The sequence below is a fragment of the Lepidochelys kempii genome, chromosome 1 (assembly GCF_965140285.1).
Source record: "Lepidochelys kempii isolate rLepKem1 chromosome 1, rLepKem1.hap1, whole genome shotgun sequence".
In the NCBI taxonomy this organism is placed as follows: Eukaryota; Metazoa; Chordata; order Testudines; family Cheloniidae; genus Lepidochelys; species Lepidochelys kempii.
Window position 1 is genome coordinate 138,609,778 of NC_136380.1, and position 23,943 is coordinate 138,633,720.

At 40.8% G+C, this 23,943-nt stretch overlaps 1 protein-coding gene across 22 annotated transcripts in view; it reads right to left on the reverse strand.

The window, feature by feature from the left end:
* CTPS2 (CTP synthase 2) overlaps positions 1-23,943 on the reverse strand; it is a 144,485-nt gene that overhangs the window by 117,088 nt on the left and 3,454 nt on the right. For 13 of the 22 annotated variants that reach the window (XR_012160268.2, XR_012160274.2, XR_013636201.1 and 10 more), the window contains 5 exons: positions 16,517-16,722; positions 6,809-6,979; positions 4,815-4,915; positions 2,519-2,635; positions 1,511-1,594 (listed from right to left, as the gene is read on the reverse strand). Coding sequence is in view for 18 of the 22 variants with exons in the window: in XM_073355817.2 (XP_073211918.1) it covers positions 1,511-1,594; positions 2,519-2,635; positions 4,815-4,915; positions 6,809-6,979; positions 16,517-16,722 (679 nt within the window). In the remaining 4 variants the exon portion in view is untranslated. Of the gene's footprint in view, positions 1-1,510; positions 1,595-2,518; positions 2,636-4,814; positions 4,916-6,808; positions 6,980-16,516; positions 16,723-21,711; positions 21,830-22,822; positions 22,968-23,052; positions 23,110-23,943 lie in introns of those variants that run through there. The other 9 variants (XM_073355841.2, XM_073355869.2, XM_073355832.2 and 6 more) reach the window with 7 other exon arrangements.

Here is a 23,943-nt window from a genome sequence, read left to right on the forward strand (position 1 = left end):
TGATTAATTTTGCAGTGTTCATTACTGAGATTATTGATTTACCTGTGAAAGGAACAAAATTCAATAACTTTGTTCTACCAAATTACACTTAATTGGTATTCCAAACACGAGGATGTACTTTATGACTGAAACAGTAACATTTATCCAGAATAACATATGAACTAAACAGTTCTCTCTCTTGGAAAGGTTCAGGAAAGAGAAAATTTACCAAAAAAAAGGGAGAACACAATCTTTACTTGTGTATGTTGCCATTGTATAACAACATAATTATACCAAACAGCAGAGTTATGTATCTTACTAGAGGCTTGATATTGTAAGATACTACACACTTCTATGAAGTGCTAAGCAGCTTCAACTCCCAACAGAGTCAGTGGGAGCAGGAGGAAGCTCAGGACATTAAGGGAATGCCCAACACCTTGCAGAGCTGAGCCCTTAGAACTTTATTATGGTTTTGCCCAGAACCCAAGCAGAGGGCTGCTACTAGAGCAGACCAGGAAGCAGATTCTGGCTCAGATCATCGCAATCTGTCTCCCCTCTGCTCCGAAGACAAAGTTCCCCATGACAAGCTTCTACACAGTCCAGCATATTTTATTCGGAGAACAAGCATATCTTTGCTAGGTAGTGTGCTGGCCTCTCCTGCATGAGGAAGGACAAAGTGGCTCTTTGGAGCCTGCTTTCTGCCCCCGCCCCCACCCCCCCCACCCCGCTTCCCCTGTGATACAGGCCAGGTTGAGGAAATAATGCGACACCTTTGCACATCATTCACACATTTTATAATTAAATTGTTGGTCTGAACATCAATATTTTAATTGGACACACATTTTCAAACGATGGATTATTTTTCTGAACTCATTAGTAAAACTGATGATACAGCCTCACATCCCAAGAATTCCTCTCAGAATAGATTCAACCTTAACCCTAGACTTTTAAAGCCACGTATGGAGATTTGGCTATAAGACTCTTTAAGGGGAAGTGCACAGCTAGGGATATTTTAGGGATTAAAGTGTATTGACATTCAGTACATTTTTGTAGTTTAATTTCTTTGGTTTTTTAGTACACTGGTATGGTCCAAGTTGCTTTCTTCCCCTCCCTCATAAGGGCTTGTCTACACTTGAAATACTACAGCAGCATAGCTGCAAGACTGCAGCTGCGCTGCTATAGCACTTCAATTTAGACACTACCTCTGACAATGGGAAGGATTCTCTCATTGGCATAGATAATCCACCTCCCCTATAGGTGGTAGCTAGGTCAACAGAAGAATTCTTCCATTGACATAGCACTGCCTATTCTAGGGGTTAGGTCAGCGAACTACAGCGCTCAGGGATGTGGGTTTTTCATACTCCTGCGTGACACAATTAAATCAACTTAATTTTCTAGTGCAGAGCAGGCCTAAGACAGATCCCCTTTCCGAGTAGAAAGAACTGCAGTCTTATGCTTTGAATTATTTACATGCACCAATATATCTAGATGACCGATAAACACAGATTTTATCATAGCCTTATGAACTCACCAGATCCGGAGACAAACCTAGGCCTCTCAGCGCTCGAACACTATTCTGTGTAGGTTTTGTTTTCTGTTCTCCAGTAGCATTAGGCTGGAAACATATTTTAAAGGCTGAAACAGTAACTCAGTTATAGTATCAGGACAATAGTTAAAAACAAAGAAATGTCAGTGAAAGTAAGGATATTGATAAAGAGAAAAAGGTCTACATCAAAGCAAAGCACAATATGTTAGCATGGAGAATACTAACACTGTATTATTTTATGCATTAGAAACCCTTTGGAATTTCTAGCCTAACAGCACTAATTCAGGCCAACTGTCTCTTTTAGACCAGTCTATAGAGAGTATAGGGCTCAGAACTGTGGAGGAGAAACATCCAAAACTGGACCTTCTGTAATAGCTCGGAAACTCCACAAAACAGTGCCATGCCTTCAGTGACCTTCCACAAGTGGAACTGATTGGAATTTAGTACACAACCCTGTCCTCAAATATACACATTCCACTACCATTGAAATTAATTGTAAATGGATTAATATAAATCAGGACAGAATAGGCTCCTTTTTATCTATATGGATAATCCAAAAGAAATTCTGGAAAATATGGTGGTATTGTCAGTCCCCCACGTCTACTTTCCAAAAACTTGCCTATAAATATTTACAACTTTAAAAAAAAACTTTTAATCTATTTATTGGCATAAAAGTCATGGTTAGATAGAACAAAAAATTTTCACCAGTATAAAGCAGATGTAAACTCACAGATGAGTTAGTTTTATTAGTCTTCAGTTACATTACCTGGAATACTAAAAGGGAGACAATTAAAGAATATTGGGTGAAATCCTGGCTACAGTAAAAACAATGGCAAAACTCCCACTGGCTTCAGAGGAGCAAGGATTTCACCCATTGTCTCTTTAAGCTTTAAAACACTGACTCCCTCCACTACAACCCCTAAAAAATGATATAGAATGCAGTACAGGGAAAAACTTAACTGAAAATGAAAATATATTATCTTACTAACTTACCTGTGGTACAAGGCTAACGTGGATATTGCAGAAGTTTTCTCTTTTTGCCTTAAACTGGAACTGTCTGAATGCCTCAACAAATGGCATTCCTTCAATGTCTCCAATAGTTCCACCCAGCTGAAAAAGAAGGCTTAGAATTTACTACTGCTCTGTCAATTAAAAAAATTAATTTCTACTTTGTCAGCCCTGAAAATTTCAATTGCTCATCTCAGTTGTGCATGTTGTAAGAGTGAGAATGAATGAAGTATGGTTCTGAAGGCACATCTTGTAAGGAGCCTTTGCATCATTACATGGGCTACTTCATGTGGAAAACTTTACTCATTTTCAATGCTGATTTTATTCACTTTCAATGCTGAGGGCACAGTTTTTCACAAGAATAAGTCTGTTAACACCGAAAACTATATGCTTTATATACAATTTTCAGTATCTTAGAGACATCTGTATTCTTGAATCAAGTAGTAAGGAACAAGTTATCAATACAGTAAACTGCAATTTGGTAATTGAGAATGAAAATGTTTTTTAGTTTCCTGTTTGCTGAATTAATAATAACTGAGGTAAATATGAAAAGGGCATCTAATGCTATTATCATAGCTCTACAATGGGATAAACTGCACATCACCAGTTTGGCATCCTAGTAAAAGCAGAAATAATTAGAAACATTTTATGCCAGAACAAGATAGAAGTAAGGAATAAATTAAATTAATAAAGAAAGGTATTCAGCAATAGCTAGATTCACAAAAATAAAAGGAGTACTTGTGGCACCTTAGAGACTAACCAATTTATTTGAGCATGAGCTTTCGTGAGCTACAGCTCACTTCATCGGATGTAACTCACAAAAGCTCATGCTCAAATAAATTGGTTAGTCTCTAAGGTGCCACAAGTACTCCTTTTCTTTTTGCGAATACAGACTAACACGGCTGTTACTCTGAAACCTGTCAATAGCTAGATTGGAGCTGCATAAACAGATAGAAAGACTGGAGCTGCATAAGCAGTCTTCCAACAAGATCGTTAAAAGCAAAATTATCTCAGAATGTGGTCTGATGTGCCCTCTTGTGGTCTCTGGAATCATTGCACATTTTTGTTCAACTAAAATTAAAACACACACACACACACACAAAGACTTCACTGTATTTGACATATATAATAAACCTACTTACTGCAACAATTTGCAATTGATAAATTATATTTGTATCCTGAAAGCCTTGAAACCGTATTTGAGTGTGTCTTGGTCTCTATAGAAAGTTTCCTGATTTGGAAAAAAGAATCACTGACAGCCTCACCCCTATCTAATATAAGGAAGTTCCTGTGCACTTTTCTGTTTATTGCTCTGTCTAAGCTTAAAGGAAATGTTGGATCTATATTGTACACTTCATAAATATAGTGGAATCTTTCTAATCAAGCCGAAACCTGAGGCTAAAATCAAGGCTGGATTGTTTTTCCAAAAGATATGCTATAGTTCAAAAAGAAACTATGAGCTTCATACAGAAATAAATAAGTGTCTATGGCCTGCGTTATGCTGGAGTTCAGACTAGATGATAATAATAGTCCTTCCTGGCCTTAAAATCCATTAAATACTCTTTCTTCGAATTCCCAGACATGTCTTCTTCAAAAATTTCATTGAAACTTGAATGATAATAAATAGTACTACCTAGCCCTTACGTAGTGCTTTTTGTCCTTACATCTCAAAGTGCTTTATACAGGAGGGACTATACTGTTTTGCAAGACCTTAAAAATAAAATAGCTAAAATGTGACCTCAATCCATAAGTTCTTAGATACATTCTTGAAAGCATGATCATGAACAACCTGAAAGGATCCTTGGTTTGAAGATTGCAAACTATGATTTGAAGAGTTCTTCTACTGACTATGATGTCATGATTTCTGAGATCATCAAGGAAATTAAGTCCTGCTCCTTAATATTGTTAACCCAGTGTACGTAGCTGGAATCCATTGTATATGGCTTGTGAAAATAAATACACCGGAACTTAATTACACTGACTGGCTGCTTTAAGAGAGTATCAGTACCTAAGGAGCCACTCTTCAGCAAGTTTCAATGCTCTGCATGGGGATTTAATCACATTAATGGAAGTCACAGGGAGGAATCTGTACATAACATACTCAGAATCAACGCCAAGGGCCATACAGTATTTGTGTGTCTTTGTTGTTGCTATCCATATCAACTCAGCCTGACATATATACACAGCACAAAACAAGGGAGGAAACGAAAGTTCTGTTTATTCATCACACATAACCAACCCCATGGATTACATCTGCCAAGATGGGAAGTTTCATACTTGCCTCAATGACACATATTTGTGGCTCTTTCTTGTCACTGTCCACAGGAACCTTTGCCTGATTCATCACCCATTCTTGAACAGCATCAGTAATGTGTGGAACAACTGCAAGGCAAATGAGAAAAGGAAGCACTTCCTAATGTAGGACCACATATTGCTTCCCACTTAGAGAGGAGAGAAAAACACAGTGAGCTGGGAAGATGAAAGGGGGAAGCAGCAGCCCCATGGCATGTTCCTCCTTTCTTTGAGCCTGCAGAAGTCCCTCCAGAAGACTGAAGTATGGCCAAATCTTGTTGGCAAGGAGGAAGGGTTTAGTCAAGGCAGCAAAGAGCAGCTGCTCTATGCAGTATGCACCCTCTGAAACCCGAATGGATGAGCATGCCAGCACTTCCGGTGTGAATGACTGCATGCAAATTGAAAAGGATGTTCCTGAATATTTACAGATGCAACTGAAATTTGCTCTTTGAAAACATATATGCAAGTAAAGCTTGATTACTGGAATGCACATGGGAAGCAAACTCCTCCTGGACCATCTGGAGGACAGAGCAATGTGCTCAACTAGAAAAATAGGCAGCTTCAGCACACTTACCTACTGCACTCAAACTGTCCTTGATCTAAATTAACTTACAATTTCAGTTGCCCAATTTATCAACAAAATTAGCATAAATCCAGGAAAGTATTTGAAGTGAGCACTTCATTCACATTAATCCAGTAATGCAAATATGTCAGTATCCCTCTGAGTAAATAAAAGTTACCCAAGTAATTGTTCTAAACAGTCTTTATTAGAAACTCAAATAATCTGCATGACTTTAACCTACATGGAAAGTGTGACGTTGCACTCCATATGATTTTATGAAAATATGCTAATGAGTGTGAATATAATGTAACTGGAATATGATTCATGCAAAAGGTCTCTTGTAAGGTATCATTACAAAGCTTATAATCTACTGAATGTGATCATCCTATTTGTATACATGTATCATTCTTGTATCTGAAACTAGAAATATGAACTATAACTCTGAGGTCCTATTGTAATTATGCAACATGTGGGTCATTAATGGTGGTTTGGAATCTTGATGGCTCCCATCAACTAGGACAGTTGGTTGTAAATGGCTCTGTTTACTTGCAAACCTTCCTGTGAGTCAGGCCAGGAAGAATGAAGGCTTGGGGTCTCACAGGACATGTGACCATTTCACCTGGTACTGGAATCCATCTTAAACCTGGTGCTTTTCCATTTAGAAGGAGGGGTGGGGACCCACAGAGGCAAAAGATTCCCGCCTTGTGCCAAAGCTATATAAGGGGGTGGAACAGAACAAAGGAGGTTCCAATCATGAGAAATCCCCTAGTTACTACCTGAGCTGGAGCTAACAAGAACTGTACCGGGGGAAAGGACTGGGCCCAGACTAGGAAGGAGTCCAGTCTGTAAAAGAAGCTTATTGGAACATCTCAGGGTGAGATTTTATCTGTAATCAGTTCTTAATATATTAGGCTTATACTTGTGTGTTTTGTTTTATTTTGCTTGATAACTAACTTTGTTCTGTCTATTATTACTTGGAACCACTTAAATCCTACTTTTTATACTTAACAAAATCACTTTTGCTTATTAATTAACCCGGAGTAAGCAATTAATACCTGGGGGACCAAACACCATGTATATCTCTCTATCAGTGTTATAGAGGGTGGACAGTTTATTAGTTTACCCTGTATACGCTTTATACAGAGTAAAACGGATTTATTTGGGGTTTGATCCCATTGGGAGCTGGGTGTGTGAGTGCTAGAGACAGGAGCACTTCTTAAGCTGTTTTCATTTAAGTCTGCAGCTTTGGAGCGCGTGGTTCAGACCCTGGGTCTGTGTTGGAGCAGACTGGCATGTCTGGCTCAACAAATTAGGGTCCTGTAGGCCCAAACTGGCAGAGAAAACCGGCTTAGAGGTAGTCACAGCACATCAGGTGACAGTCCCAAGGGGGTCTCTGTGACCGAACCCATCACGGAAAGTACCTTGAACTGTCTTTCCCAAGTAATCTCCATGTCTTTCTTTATTGATTACATGTTGATAGATCTTTCCAGTGGTGATGTTATTATCTTTATATAGGTTGATGTCCAAGAATCTTTCATAATTTCCCAAGTCTAAGTCAACTTCTCCACCATCATTTAGTACAAAAACTTCACCTGAAAAAGAAAATGAAAAGGTACAAAATAAATTGCCCTGGGTTTTCCTCCTACATTAACACATAGGAAAACAATGTAATGATTACAAATTACTAAATAAATGGCAGGAATTCTGCAAACATAATAAATACATTTTAGTAAAGGTGCTGTATAAATAAGTGCAATGAAGTGCAGTGCTTTATTTCAATTATGTTAATTATTTTAGGCTCAGATTTGGGATAAAATCTGCATGAGTGACTTAGCAAGTTTTGAAAATGTTACCCCTAGTTTTGATTCAGTTGTTTCAGCATAAATATCTGGTTTGTCATACCCACAGCTAGGAACTTATCCAGTGACCACTGAAGGCAGTGAAATCTTTCCATTGACTTCAAAGAGCTTTGGATCAAGCCCAGAGACTTTTTTCGATCTCTAAAGATGCCTCTTTTAAACAGTGACCTTCATCAGCCTGTGAGGGAACCACACCTGTTGCCTCCAATATGGCTCCATATGAAATCAGATGGGAAAGTGCTTTGGAGAACTGAAAAGTACTTCAGCAAGAAGTACTGCTCTTAAGCATCAATGACTAGATAATTTGCTGGATTCATATTATACAAACAAAGATAAAATCTTTCGAAGGTAAGCTCTAGAATATGTAAATACACAGTTGCAATGTAAAAATGTGTCCATCAGGATATCACACTCTCTTTAAACAAATAATGAAAGAAAATGCACTGCACAAGAGGGTAGATGATTTACAATCTGTGAGATGCTACATTCCTCCAGTGTGCTATTAATTTCCCATTTAAGTCACGGGGGCTGAGTACACCCACCACCTCTCAAGAGCAGGCTCCTTGAGAATAAAGAATGAGGAAACTTTGGCTAATTTGAAATCAGGAAAAGATTAACCTGGGAACTCTGAACTATGGGTTCAGCTAGCTAAAGTTACATTGCTGGTAGCATTTTGATCAAAGGGACCAGTCAGCCTGGTGTCTGCTAGGAGGTTACTGACAAGCAAACGTGAGTGTTACACACAGAGCTGTATTGATTACTTGTAAGACTATTGATACAGAAGGGTACTTTGCAAACTTTGAGGAAGACTTAGAACCTGGTATTTTGTAGTAATGGGGGAAAGCTGGCATATTTTCAGACTGCACGGCCGACTCTTTTAGAGCATGACCTGATACCCAGTCAATCAGTGAGAGTTTTTCCATTGATTTCAATGGGCACAGGATCAGACCCTTAAAGAAGAGGAAATGTTTTGGGATTATAAAAAATAACTGATGATATGATCTAAAATATGACGTTCTGTCTCCCATTAGATGATATTGGGGCAAGGGCAGAGGACAGATTTCTATATTTCAATCACCTGAAAAAGTCTAAACATTTACTGCAACTGAAATGCCATACTTAAATTAACCTGGACACAGACAAGATGGGAAACAAGACGCTATGTAACTGTTTTCTCTATTTACATATAGATAGATTTAAACCTTGTTTTTTACATCCAGTTTTGACTTAACGCCCCATTTTCTTCACTAATGTGAGTTGCAGGAAGTCAAACCTGATGGACACTGTCCCAAGGTTTAGGAGAATGAGTGGAGTGAGTGGAGACAGGCAGCTCCATGGCATAGGCCAGGCTAAAGTATAGCCTACAAAGGCTTAGCCCTGGAGCAGGATTTTTTCCTTTTTATTTCTTTTTCTTTTCTCCTTTTTTAATTAGATCCTTTTATATTTCACAGGTTTTTTAAAAATCACGGAGTTCATTTTATGTGGATTCTTTCTGTCATCTGTTTAATTCAAATATTAATATGGTTTAAAATACATATGGCAAGAGATTGATCCATAAAAATAATAATTGCTGATATTCTTTTTAAATTATTAATGAATAAAAATCTAATAGTATTTATATCTTTATAAAAATGAGGGCAAAAGTCTGCCTTCAGTTAAACTGCACAACCTCAGTGCAGAACACAGAATTACATGAACATAATCTAGTGCAAAATTTGGCCCTCTGATTTAAAAAGTTACCTACTAAAAATTTACAATAGCTCCCAGAACTGTTTCAATAATGCAAACAGGTTTAATTAATATTTGTAAAAGCATTTTGAAGATTATGAGTGCTATTATATTATTATTATCAGCAACAAGTATATAAATAGACTTGTTAACTTTTATTTGATAGTATGAGCTATTATAACCTATTGTTAAAGGATTGGTATGCACTTAGGCACACAATTAAATATTTATTAAAAATATACTAGTTTGCATACAGCAGTCAAAGGAACTTTGCTTTATCACCTTTAGTAAAAATTTCACTAAACTGCTTGTTCTAGATATAGCTTTTTATATCTGAAACAGCATTTTCTTTTCCTTTATAATAAATGCACTTATTTACTTACTTTTTCATTTAAATGAATATCTCTAGTGATAATTTCCAATTACACATCCGATTAAGTGAGCTGTAGCTCACAAAAGCTTATGCTCAAATAAATGTGTCAGTCTCTAAGGTGTCACAAGTACTCCTTTTCTTTTTATATATAAAAAAGCAGCACAACTTGACATTTATGAGAAATAGTGACTTAAGTTCAGATTAACTTGAGATACCAATATTTGAAAAGTATGGCCTAAACAATTTACCTGTAGCCTATAGGTATTGATAGGTAAGACATAGGTATAAGCTAAGGCAGTAATGCAATGCACCTAAAAGCCTCAAGGCCTGTAAGACAATAGCTTAGCTCAGCATTTTTCAAATGCGGGCACCATGGCCACATGCAGCCACCAGTAGAATTTTTTGCAGCCACAACAGCCTCCAAAGCATGGGTGGAAATTGGAGGAGACAACGCAGTGGCCCCTCCCTGCAGCGCCCAGCTGTTGCTCCAGAATAGCTGTTACCAAGGGCAGTGAGATGCACCACCAGGGACTGGTGACCTACACCACGCAACCTCCTCCTCATGAGTGCTTGGCAGCGCCTCTGGAAACACATGGGGCTGGTGTACATGGCACTGGAGATGGCTCTTGTCAGTGGAGGTGGCTGCAGCATTCGATTGCTGGGGCGCTCTCCTGCTCCCGCCCGATCTGGGCACGGAGCCTAGGACTCCCCAGGTGGCCAGGGAGTTCCTGACCCACCTTACCTGGGGCGGGGTCTCACTGAAGGGCCATGGGAGGCAGGGACAGAGAGACTGGTCAGTGCTTCCCCTGCCTGGGGCCGCACACACTGTTTACAGATGCTGTAGTTATCGCAGTAGCTCAGTGGCTCAGGGCTGCTTCAGGGCTTGGCAGCTTCCCAACAGGGTGAGGGGCTCCCACTTTATGACACCCTCCAAGCACTAGAATAGGAACAAAGTCTGGGTGCACTGAATGGAGAGCTCTACTTCCTACTGCCTTCCAACTACATAAATAAATGACAACGATTTGGACATGTATGTGTGCATATTTATTTGTTTTTTTTTCTAAAGTTAATTAAGTATTTTAGGAAAAATTGTCAGAGCAGCCACCAGCAAGAGTTGGTGGCCACACACTGAGACCACCAAAAAATGTCTTGTGAGAACCACTGGTTTAGCTAAACTAATCAAGGCCTAAGGCCTCATAAGATAACCAGGAGTAACCCTAGATCATAAGATATCACAAGACAGAATGCTTTAATAAATGAGTATGACTCAACTTCTGACAGGTAACCACAAGATGTCAGTTAATACCAGCTTTAGATATTTTAAGTTAGGAACATCAGAAGATATCCAACCACAAGAATGCCATAGACACTAATTGACGAATATGCTAATAAACTTGAGGTAAAAGGCCTAGTAACTTATGGGAGAAGAGCACCCCAACTTTAGTAGGGTGAGGAAATACAGACAAGGAAAAGGGGCTGAGACCCCTACTGACTATGCGCTAGGCACAGTAAAAGTGCATTTCGGCCAATATGCCTTGGAAGAGGCCAGGACAATGACTGCTAGTAAGGATGACAATGAAGATGATGACTAACCTTTTGGGTTGTTCTGCAAGAAATAGTGTAAGTATATGGATGCTCAGACACTCGTTTTATATTATTTCTACCCTCTTTGCGGAGTTGAAGTGTTTGTGATATTGCTAACCGTGCTAAAAAATATTACCAAGACAGAAGGCCTTTCCTAAGTATGAGCATCTCTGCTGTGCACACCAGGGTTCTCATCACTGTGATAACTCTAATACTTCTGGGTCTCATCAGGAGCCAGGACCCTCGTAACCCACAGAATGTTATTGGGATTTCTAATTGATCAATATAATGAACACACAATCAGTAGATAAGGCAACATACCTAAGGTCACCCAGTAAGGCAAATGGCAGAGCCAGGAATAGAATCCAGTTCTCCTTAAGTCCCAGTCCTGTGCCTATGTATTGGACTAGGCTGCTTCAGCATCGAGATCTGAGTTAACCCCTTTCAAGTGCTGCTCTGCTACTCTGTAAGTCATATCTCCCTCTGACTTGAAAAGCAACAGTTCAGTTCTTCAAAGCACCTGCCTTCTGGACTTGAAATTACAGGACCCAGTTCTGAATTTGATTCCTGTGGTGAATAAGCCCCTTTTCATTTTAAATAGATACCAAAGTACACTTCAACTCCAAGCACAGCTGGAAATATTTTAGTAATCAAGGGGGTTTTCTCCAGTTCTCCACTACACTAACCACCCACAGGACATTCACACCACAGGCTATAACTTCTGAAGCTGTCAAACTGACAAGAATGAAACTGCCAAAGATTTGACTTTTCATGGAACCGAGAAAGTGACTTTATAGTTAAGACTATAACGAGTTTTCCATTATAAAACTAATTTTGACCTTCACTTCTACCTTCCTCAGAAAGACTCCTTTCTGTCTGAAATTTATTATATGTGGCCTCCTGCCAGAAAACTTTATAGGAAACTCTTTGAAAAATGAGCTCTTGGAAAGGTCTATCATCTTTTAAAAATGTTGTATCTCAAATATAGGTTGGCCTAGTAACATTAAATTTATTCATAGTATCATAGAAGTTAGCGATTAAAAAAGCCTATTAGATCACCCAGTCCATCTTCCAGACAATGAAATAGTATGACTTTCAGTATTTTCTGGAAGTCTGGTTATTTCATTCTAGAGTTTGTATTGATCAACCAAGATACTCAAAACTAGATCAGATGCAGGACCTACAGCCCTCTCTGTGTGAAACTATGCAGACATTTAGCAAATATTTTTAAAGATTTCCAGCAGCTAATGGAATCCTCAAAGGCTGATGTGTCTGAGAACTCCATTAGCTCTTGGCATACTCTACAATTTTTGCAAAAGACTTGCACAGTCTGACTATGAGGGGGTTAGAGGTCTTGTAGGAGCTAGTGTAATCCTTGAGGAAGATTTTTCAAAGGCACAAATGAGAGTTAGGTACCCATTTCCTACTGATTGTCAATGGGAGTTGGTCACCTAACTCCCCTTGGTCCCTTTGAAAATGTCTCCTCTTTGTACATTGGCTGATTCAGGGAATGGATGCAGTCTCTGATGAATCTGACTCCTCGCAGAAGCTCTGTTCCCTCTGCTGCCACAGAGAACCACCCTCCATCAGGACCACGGTCAGCTGCACAAGCAATGCTGGGTATGTCTACACTGCAGCTGGAAGCATGCCTCCTAGCCTAGGTAGACAGATACATGCCTGCTCTACTTAAGCTAGCACACTAAACATAGCAGTGTAAACATTGCTGCTCAGGTGATGGCACAGGCTAGACACTCAAGTATGGACCCAGGGGGGTCATGCGGGATTGTACTCAGATGCCTAGCCCATGTCGCTGCCCACGTCACAACGTCCATGCTGCTAGTTTTAGTGTGCTAACTCCAGCAGAGATAGTGTTTGTCTGTCTAGCCAGGATGGGAGACACACTCCCAGCTGCAGTGTAGACATACCCAGCATTGCTTGTGCAGCTGACCATGATTCTGATGGAGAGTTCTATCATTCTCCTCTGACATACCCATTGTGGCCATTTTGGAGGCCTAAGGTCCCTTGGGTGGGCTACATTTGGTTTTTTAGGAGGTTGTTTGGTGCACTGCTCCTGCTTCACTTTGGGAGCAAGGTGACCCTTATCTCTTTACATCATAGATTTCCCTTTTACCAGATGCTGGTCAGGAAGGGAGTTCAAGAGTCTTTTCTGGCCTCAGATCTGTCTCCCAAGTATAGAGCCATCTTTTCTGACACAAAAATACACCTCTTTACACCCCCTCAAACACTTCACTTTAGGACCAAAGAGAAACAATTGAGGCACATTTTACTTCTGGGCTCTTTTGGCATTTATTCTGCCATAGCAAGGGTGACTCGCCTGCAAAAGGGGAAAATCTTTGCAACGAGGTTTTGTAGATCATATTAACATATCACGTTTTAGCACAGGGGTGGGTAAACTTTTTGGCCTGAACGCCACATCGGGTTTCCGAAATTGTATGGAGGGCCAGTTAGAGGAGGCTGTGCCTCCCCAAACAGCCAAGTATGGCCCAGCCCTCACCTATCTAACCCCCCCGGCTTCTCGCCCCCTGACGGCCCTCTCGGGACTCCTGCCCCATCCAACCCCCCCGTTCCCTGTCCCCTGATGGCCCCCCCAGAACCCATGCCCCATCCACCTCTCCCTGTCCCCTGACCACCTCCAGATCCCCCACCCCTGACTGCCCCCCGCCACCCCATCCAACCCTTCCTCTCCTTCCTGACTGCCCCCCCAGGATCCCTGACCCCATTCAACCCCCCTGTTCCCCGCCCTCTGACCGCCCCGACCCCTACCCACACCCCCACTCCTCTGCCCTCTATCCAACCCCTCTGTTCCCTGCCCCCTTACCGAGCTGCCTGGAGCACCAGTGGCTGGCAGTGCCACCCAGAGCACCAGGACAGGCAGCCATGCTGCCTGGCTGGAGACATCCACACCACCATGCAGCACAGAGCACCGGGTCAGGCTGCGGCTCTGCAGCCCCACCACGCAGAGTATTACGCCAACAGTGCAGTCAGCTGAGGCTGCAGGGGAGTGGGAACAGAAGGGGAGGGGCAGGGAGCTAGCCTCCCAGGCCAGGAGCTCAGGGGCTGGACAGGACGGGCCCGTGGGCCAGATGTGGCCTGCGGGCCGTAGTTTGCCCATCTCTGTTTTAACATATACAATTTAAATAGTTTGGGTTCATTTTCAGTCCTTGAAGCTCTGGAGACAAAAAGAACTGGAGTAGCTTAGCTTCAATGGGAGAAGCTACGCCTGCATCCAAAGTCAACAAGTTTGTCTCTGCCTCCAAAAGCTGCGGGGTAGACTAAAGACCCACAGTCAGAATTTGCCTAAGAAACATAATTTAAAACACTACTATTGGCAGGAGGTACATGTTTGAATGATGTGCACAACTTATTTTGTGATGAGCAAATCAATAATGTGGCAGAGGATGCAAGTAATGTTTTCCTTTATAAATCTGGACCATGACCACATAAGATTTGGATAACTCATCAGCAATTTTTTTTCAGCCATCATGATCAACTTCGTACAACAAGTATGGAGAACTGTATGTAATCAAACAAGCTTTAAAACTTCAACTCCTAAACATTTACAGTACTCCAGTTTTCTGAGAGAGACTAAAATGTACACTTTCAACTAATGCTAGTGGCTTGTGGGATGTTTTCCAAAGCTGGCTCGTTAGCAGCATAGCCACATGCTTTTGACACCTAGATGAATTTGTCCCAGCCAATCTATTCTAATTTGGATTATTTAATTAAAGTCTGAGGTGTCAGGTTCAACCTCACTCTCCTAGGTGTTTTAGGATATCAAAAGGATATGGGAGTTTTGTCTAAGAGTTTGACCAAGACATGTTGGTAGATCCCATAATGCTGTCTTTACCAAGCCACTAGCCAATAATATACACATTTGCCCTTGTTCGAACTTTTTTGCCTTGTTTTCAATCCAATTGACATCATTTAACCCAAATCTCTTTCTGACAGTCCTTCTCTACACAGGACTGGCATTTAAAATGTCAACAGACCCAACTTTGTCATTAAAGTCAAATTATACATATTTAATTATTTACATCTCTTCTTGTAAGCCTTATGACCCCTTAGTTATTTATGTTGCTCTTTGAATACCTTCCAATTTGTTGACAGATATTTGGTGCTGAGGTGCTGAGAACAAAATGAGTGGCTTGACAAAGTCAGGCTGGACATTTGCAAGAGAGTGGTGGAAGGCAGGTATGTTAGCCCTAGAATGATAAAGGCCCTTTTTCTTATAATCTGATAAGGGGTTACCTGAGACCTGAGACCTTTAAAAACTCTTCCTGTGGTGAGAGAGGAGGAGGAGGAGGAGAGACAAGCTGCTGCAAGGCTAGGGGCAACAGGGAGAGAAGCTTCTCCAGGTTGAGAGGCTGTTCTCCTCCCTACAGGGGCAGGGCTGGCTCCAGGCACCAGCTTTCCAAGCAGGTGCTTGGGGCGGCATTTAGAATGGGGCAGCAGTCCGTGTCCTGTGGCAGCAATTCGGTGGCAGCTCCGCTGCTCTTCCCACCGCGGCAGCTTTTGGGTGGCAGCTCCGCCGCTGTTGCGGTGGCGGCAATTCAGCAGTGACTGCTTGGGACGGCAAAATTGGTAGAACCCCCCGGTACAGGGGAAACAACCAAATATGAGTGCCTGTTTAGGGGAAGGACTGACATCCCAGGGCCAATAAAAGGAAAACACCCCAATGCCCCTAATGAGGGAGGCAGCAGAAAAAGGTATCCCCCTTTATTTTGTGTTTGTTAATTTATCTCTTTTGTTTGGTGAAGGAGCACTCCTTGGGCCTGCCCCAAGGCCTACCTTGAAAATATTGATAAATAAACACAGTGTGGGAAGACAAACTATATCCAGAGCGGGGCTGATTTACTCCAGGCCCCGCCACTGCCAGAGGGGGAAGTGCTAAGCCCACTGAGACAGAGGAGGTGCCTGGGCACAGTGGGTCAAATTCTGACCCGTTACATCTGTGCAATCCCACTGATTTTGATTTCACATTCTAGATACTATCTCATCTATCCTGTGTTAGAGAGTCCTTATTAACTCTATGACTTGATGCCTCTGGCAGAGCAGCCCAAAATTCCATTACCCACTTTTCATCACTATACTGCATTATACGATCATATCTAACTGAGCTTATGGCATCACTGCTTTCCAAGTGGTTCCCTCCCCCTAAATATCTATGTTCAGATTTGTTGTTCTCATTGTATCATAGTTTGTATTTCCAAGCTGATTCTCATGTTGTTATTTCCAGGCTCTTTAGACCTCTTTGTGTTATTTCTCTGTCTTTACGAGTGTTCACACAATGTTCGAATTAGGTATAACCTGAACTGAACTAATTGTTGCTTTATCTTACCATGTAGCATTCACTGCTGATGGCATTAAATAAAACCTCATTTAACACCAATATCTTCAGCAGTCCATACCTCTATATCCCCATATTACGTGTCATTTCCTTTTGTTATCTAGTTTTCACTAGATGCAGTCTATAATGCATTCACATGATACACTTAAATTCTGTTTATGAAAACAAAAGGTAATTGAACTTATGCATGCAGAAAGAAAAGGATCACCCTTCATACCATGCTCATATGGTGAGAAAGTTCCAGCATCTATGTTAATATAAGGATCAATTTTGATTGCAGTGACTCGTAGACCACATGATTTCAGTATGGTGCCAATGCTGCTTGCAATGATTCCTTTGCCAATGCCTGAGATGACACCACCAGTTACCAGGATGTACTTCATTGGAAAATGAGTAGCAGCACATAGGTCTCGAGCTGGAAATCTAACAGTGACAAAAAGCACATTTGGTAAACACACATTTATCCTTAGAAATCACACTAAATCAGCATGCAGAAAAGGAAACCCAAAATGAGCTTCAGAAACCAAAATATCAAAATTAAATATAGTCACAATTTTGGACTTTAAATCTTTTTAAATTTAAAGTTTTTTAATCACTTCATACATATTCTGCTAACTTTAGTTCAAGGATTTTTCATTCCAACTACATTAACCACAATACATTTTATCTTTGTCTGACAGTTCTATCTTTAGAGGAAGAGACTGAACCTTTGAAGGACTGTCCAAACCAAAGGATCCTGTCGCCCTGTTTTCCAGCTGTTTTTCATTCCCCCTTCTGCCCCCAGAGCCTATCATGTAGCCACTATTCTTCCAGAGGGCTTGCTGTCCCTGCTAAGCCAGGAAGCAACAGACTGAAAAAGGGAAATGGAACCAGATCTTCCACAGAACAATGCATGGCACCACTGATCACCAGCCCAGAACCTTTTTCTTACATGTTTACCCCATTAATAGATACTGCATGAGAGAAAACAGAAAATCAATAATTTGAAGACTTCCATTCTGCTGCAAAGTAAAAAGACAGTGTAGTGATGGAAAAGCAAAGTCTCAGATTTAAAACGACATCATAAATATAATGATAATGTAATGCTGGGCAACTGTACTTGCATCAGGGGGTTGCTTCAGTTTCCTGGATGTTGATTCTATCCCAAGACTAGCCAAAGGATAGAAACACTGGCCCGTGGGACTGTTGACTAGCGATGGCAGACTCTCAGAACATGAGTCTGGGGCACCTGGGGCCAGAGCTGCGCCCACAATGCGAAATGATGTATTGTGGACTCATGTCTCAGTTAGACTTTGGGCTCGACCCAACCCCCTAGCTGGTTCTTTGGGTGTGGGTCCTGAGGGCTTACTGGCCCAAGTCAGATAGGTTTGTGTATAGATAGATGGGGGAGTTGGGCTCAAGCCTGAGTCCAGACTTTCACTGTAGTACAGACATACCCTTAGTGTCCTGACACCCATTTGTCTAGGTTGGCATTCTGCCACAACCTCGAGACATAGCATAGTCTAGTGGGTTGTGCATTGGGCTCAGAGCCAGGAACTTGAGCTCTAAGCCTGACTGACTCTGACACTAATGGCCTTGAACAAGTCATACAGGGCATGTCTACGCTGCAAAAAATAGCCCCATGGTAGCAGATCTCAGAGTCCGGGTCAACTGACTTGGGCTCACAGAGCTCTTGCTATGGGGCTATAAATAGCAGTGTAAATGTTCCTGCTCAGGCTGGAGCCCAGGCTTTGAAACCCAGCAAGCAGGGTGGGTCTCAGAGCCCAGGCTCCAGCCTGAGTGGAAACATCTACTCTTCTATTTTTAGCCCCGTGAGCTCAAGTCAATTGACCCAAGCTCTGAAACTCAATTACACAGTTTTTTTCTGCAGTATAGATATACCCTTAACCTGAACATGTCTCAGTTTCCCCATGAGTAAAACTGGGGATAACACAAACATTTCTCTCTCAAAAGACATTGAAAGAATTAATTTATATTTATACCATACTTTGAAAATTAATGTGCCAGGTAAATGCTTATTATGATGATCATATCTTGATTAGTAGAAGAGGTAGACTCCCACATTTAAGAGTTTTCTACAGTTTATTTTAGTACTAGTGAATCATCATGAGACTAGTGTATCATCATGCATACACAATAATTGAGATTCATAAACAATACATATCTAAAGCCTGGTCTTCACTAAAAAGTTAGATTGACCCAGCTATGTCACTCAGGGGTGTGAAAAATCCACACTCCTGAGAGATGTAGTTAAGCTGACCTAACCCCCGGTGTAGATAGCACTTGGTCGAAGTAAAAATTCTTCCACTGACCTATCTACTGCCTCTAGGGGAGGTGAATTAACTACTGTGATGGGAGAGCCCCTCCGGCAACTGTAGTGAATGTCTTACACTGAAGTCTTCAGCTGTGCTGCTGTAGCATTTTAAGTGTAGACATAGCCTAATTCCTATTTAACTTACCTCTTGAAAAGTAGGCTTTTTGATTAGTAGCTTTCCTAGCTACATTTTCAGAGAACTCCCTACCACCATCAACTAACAAATTCAAAAAAGAAGACCTCTGTGGGGTTCAAAAGCTTGCCTCTGTCACCAACAGAGGTTGGTCCAATAAAAGATATTACCTCACCAACCCTGTCCCTCTCTTATCCTGGGACTGATAGGGCTAAAATTACCGTACACTGAATGCTGTATGACAGTAAAGTTTAGACATAAACAAACAAGCTAAATATGAGTGAACAGTGTAACACTGTTGCAAAAAAAGTAATCATCATTCTGGGATGTATTAGCAGGAGTGTTGTAAGGCAAGACACAAGAAGTAATTCTTCCGCTCTACTCCACTCTGATTAGGCCTCAACTGGAGTACTGTGTCCAGTTCCAGGCACCACATTTCAGGAAAGATGTGGACAAACTGGAGAAAGTCCAGAGAAGAGCAACAAAAATGATTAATGATCTAGAAAACATGACCTATGAGGGAAGATTGAAAAAATTGGGTTTGTTTAGTCTGGAGAAGAGAAGACTGAGAGGGAACATGATAACATTTTTCAAGTACATAAAAAGTTGTTATAAGGAGGAGGGAGAAAAACTGTTTTCCTCAACCCCTCAGGATAGGACAAGAAGCAATGGGCTTAAATTGCAGAAAGGGCAGTTTAGGTTGGACATTAGGAAAAACTTCCTGTCAGTGTAGTGAAGCACTGGAATAAATTGCCTAAGGAAGTTGCAGAATCTCCATCATTGGAGATTTTTAAGAGAAGGTTAGACAAACACCTGTCAAGGATGATCTAGATAATATTTAGTCCTGCCGTGAGTGCACGGGACTGGACTAGATGACCCTCAAGTTCCCTTCCAGTCCTACAATTCTATGATTCTATGAAACAAAAGCAAAGAAACGCTATATAGCACAATTAAACCATCTTGCATGGCTTAGCTTTTTATTTCTTTGACTTAACTTAGACCATTACAGCTCTTTATATCAATACAGGTTGTGTTAAACTTTAGTACTTTCATGAAGTGAAAGTGCTATATAAGTGCTAAGATTTTTTGGTTTTGTTATCATAACAATCATAGAATATCAGGGTTGGAAGGGACCTTAGGAGGTCATCTAGTCTAACCCCCTGCTCAAAGCAGGACCAAGCCCCAATTTTTGCCCCAGATCCCTAAATGGCACCCTCAAGGATTGAACTCACAACCCTGGGTTTAGCAGGCCAATGCTCAAACCACTGAGCTATCCCTCCCCCAAATAAGCAGTACTGACATTTATCTGAAACTGAAATGAAATTATTTTCATTTTTTTTCTTTATTTGAATTTAGATGTGACCAGCAAAAATCTTTAGGCACATGATTGGTACTTAAATTAACATATTACACTTTAAATCTATTGTATCAAATTACATTTACTAAGGGTTATTTTTGTTTTTAATGCAATGCTATTTTGTTTTATATAAGAATCCTAGAATTCCATGAGTGATAGGTGCCCAATAAAATAATTTATATTTTCTCTCAAGTACACAGCTTGGTCAACCCTCTGCCTAGAAATCAGTATGCATACAGTAATCTTCTTATTTGTTAATACTGTGCAAACAACACACACTTAGGATCACAGAGAAATTGCATTAAACTGAAGAAAAGCACAAATACAAAAAACATTGACCAACAGAGCCCTTTGCTTTGAATGACAGTGTGACTATAGATTCAATATACAAACTTTGTGTTGCTAAGGAAAAGTCAATTCAAAGTTAAGTCTTAAAGGACAGTCAGCTTAAAAACTATGGGCCACACTGTCTGCTATGTTGGTTATTCCCCTATAAGGACAAAGAAACTTTTTGGGACTGAACTCAGAATCTCCTCAACCTTCTTCCATCTAGCAGGGACACATGCTCCTACAGACGGGGCTGACGGCCCAAACTCAAAAACCTGTGAATGTCTGCATTTGCCAGAGGGATCGACGCATAAAGGCTCTCTGTCTCTGCACTGCTTCCAGGACTTCCCTGCTTTCTCCCAGGAGTTCTCCAACTTCATCTCTAATTTATATGATTTTATAATTTACAATTTTGAAGTATCTTTGTTTTAAGTTTAAAAAAATAAACATTATTTTCAGTGCATTTTCTTTACTTCTCCTGTCTAAGAATCAAAGATCTGGTTTGATTACTCTGCCCAGTACTTCACAGGAGACTTGACACAGGAAGTGCAACAAGGCTAATGTACTGGACAAGACACAAATGAAATGGATTCATCCTTTTATTAAGATGTCACAGATGTGTTAACACAAGGGTAGCCAACCTGTGGCTCCGGAGTCACATGAGGCTCTTCAGAAGTTAATATGCGGCTCCTTGTATAGGCACCAAGTCCGGGGCTGGAGCTACAGGCGCCAACTTTCCAATGTGCCAGAGGGTGCTCACTGCTCAACTCCTGGCTCTGCCACAGGCCCTGTCCCCACTCCACCCCTTCCCGCCCCCCTCCCCTGAGCCTGTCCTCACTCCTCGCTCCTCCCCCCTCTCCCCCAGAGCCTCCTGCACGCCACGAAACAGCTGATCAGCGGGGCTGCTGGTGGGTGGGAGGCGCTGGGAGGGGGGGTGAGGGCTGATGGGGGGCTGCTGACATATTACTGTGGCTCTTTGGCAATGTCCATTGGTAAATTCTAGCTCCTTCTCAGGCTCAGGTTGGCCACCCCTGAGTTAACAAGTACCAGACTGTCATTCAGAACACATGCTACACAGTAGGTAGATGTGTCGTGTTCAGAAACCTCCTATCTTCTAAGCTATAAAAATAATACAGAGTTCGAGGACATATTACAGTGAAAAGATGAAGACTACTGTATTTGTAATATTTCCAAATTAAACATCAAATAAGTCCAAAGACATTAGAATATGAGATAGTGATCAAAAATATACAAGAAACTAAAATATCTTCAGAACTCTACCTTCTTCCATGTACAGCTGTAAGCAGTGCAGACCTTCCCAACATTATACAATGTCACAAATAGGCCTGCAAAATAGACAACAACAGGCACTAGTATTTATCCAAGTCCAAGGCACAAGCTGTTTAAAAAACAGTGAGATGCATTTTCAGATGGTTCCCAGGAAAGACAGAGGTATAAAGCGCTCGTTAACACAAGTCAAAGTTTTGCATCTAATTATTAATGCTCTTAAAACTTTGGGAGGGAGTGTGTGTTCACAAGATAAAGCTATACAGTCAGCAAGCATTCAGCAGATTAAGGAAATACTGCCCACTCTGATCAGAGAGAGCCTAACAACAAATAGTGCTTTAAAAAAAATCTAGTAATTAGAACCCGGTTTAAAATATTACCAGATACCTACTAGCCAGGGGTGGATACAAAAAATGAAATGAGGAGTCCAGCAGCAAAGTTTACCATCCTGTAGTAGAACTACCCTGACTACTCTGACTACTAACTCCAACCCTAATCCCCAGCTTCACTGCTGGAAAGAACCAGGGTGGCGGGAGCTCATCCTGCTGGATGTTCCATAGATCTGTTAGTTGTGGATGTCTGATAAATTCAAAACCCTCTCCCAGCTTCCTCCTCTGGCTGAAGATATTTTAGCTTCTGGCTGAGGAATGGGAAGAAGAACCGGTTGTCACTTTATCGCTCTGAACCCAGACTCACATGTGGGGCAAAAAAAGAAGTTCCCACAGGATCAATGCAGGCCTGGTAATGATTTGGTACAGAGCAAACACTAGTGGGGGGAAAAAAGAGTTCCTTTACATTCACATTTGTTTTAAGCAAAAATGTTAACTACAGAAGCCAAGAAGGACAAAAGACAAATACAGAAATGAAAAATTTAGAAGAGTGGAGTACATGAAAATATACAACCCAAGCGAACTCAGAAAGTATTAAAAGCAAACTTCTACTCTTATTGCTCTACATGGTTCTTGTATCAGTTCTGTTTTTCTGAGATAATTCCACAAAAAAACTGGCCTGAAAGACACACAAGAAACCAAATCTAATGCTTGTACCAGTAACAGTTCTGCTGATAGGCAGAACTATTTATTGGAACTCTGGTGAAAATACTTACAAAAGGTGTATAAAACTGGTATGAACCATAGAAGGGAAGTCATTATGTGATTGTCATTCTCTGGTTCTTAACAATTTGCATTTTTTTAAATCTCCTTTTTAGTGGCTTAGAGGCAATCTCACTTGCGGTGTACACAACTGCAGTACTGCATACAAAAGAAACAGTGTAAAACTTTAAAATAGTACTAATAACAAAGCTCTAAGTCTGCAATGTGGTACACAAAAACTGACCTCTACTTCCATTCAGAGCCCCGCTGACATCAATAGTATTCTTCACTGCTTCAGGGTCTATCAAAATAGAGTAAATTGCAAGACTGGGGCTTAAATTTCAAAATTTTCACTCATTTGAAAAATAAGTGAAATCAATTTTACTTTATACATTAATTTTTAGACAGACAGACAGACTTCAAATAAATCTTCTCTTTTCAGGTCACCTTCTCTTTGTCCTTCTACTTCTGCCTAGGTTCCCCCCTTAGCCAAAACATACATCATTCCACAGATGCTGATCACCACAAGGGGAACAGGTTTATTGCTAAGCAATGTCCCTCCTAATGTTTCAGAGATGGCCAACCAACAAAGTGCAACAAGGTAAATAAATAAATATCAATAATAATAATAATAATACCTGGCTGTTATGTAGACCACAAAAACTGCCTCATATGTGGCAATTTTAAATTGCACAAAATATTTTAAAAGAATGTTACATATTTTAACCTATGTGAATATATACATATAGATAATATTTTATAACATTATGAATACTTTAAATATAGTACACACAGTGGGATGTATACCTGATCACAAAGTTTATGCACAAGCCCAGAAAAGCCACTCCATCAGATAAAATGTCATTATTGTAGCAATATTAAAACAAGGGCTTGAAAAAATTAACTGACGCCTACTGCCAGAGGCTGACACAAAATTCTCCCTCAACCAGTGAGCTGCAGGGAAAACATCCTGGCCAGTAAAGCCACTCTTATAACTGAGAAGAGGAAGGGTGCTAGGATTCCTGCCAGCAAATCTGGGGACTCCGTTATTCATAATGTTGGGGACACTGGGGCATGGCTACTAGGTAACTCAAGGGAATGGAAGACCACAAGTGTCAATGAAGCCCCCTCTCAC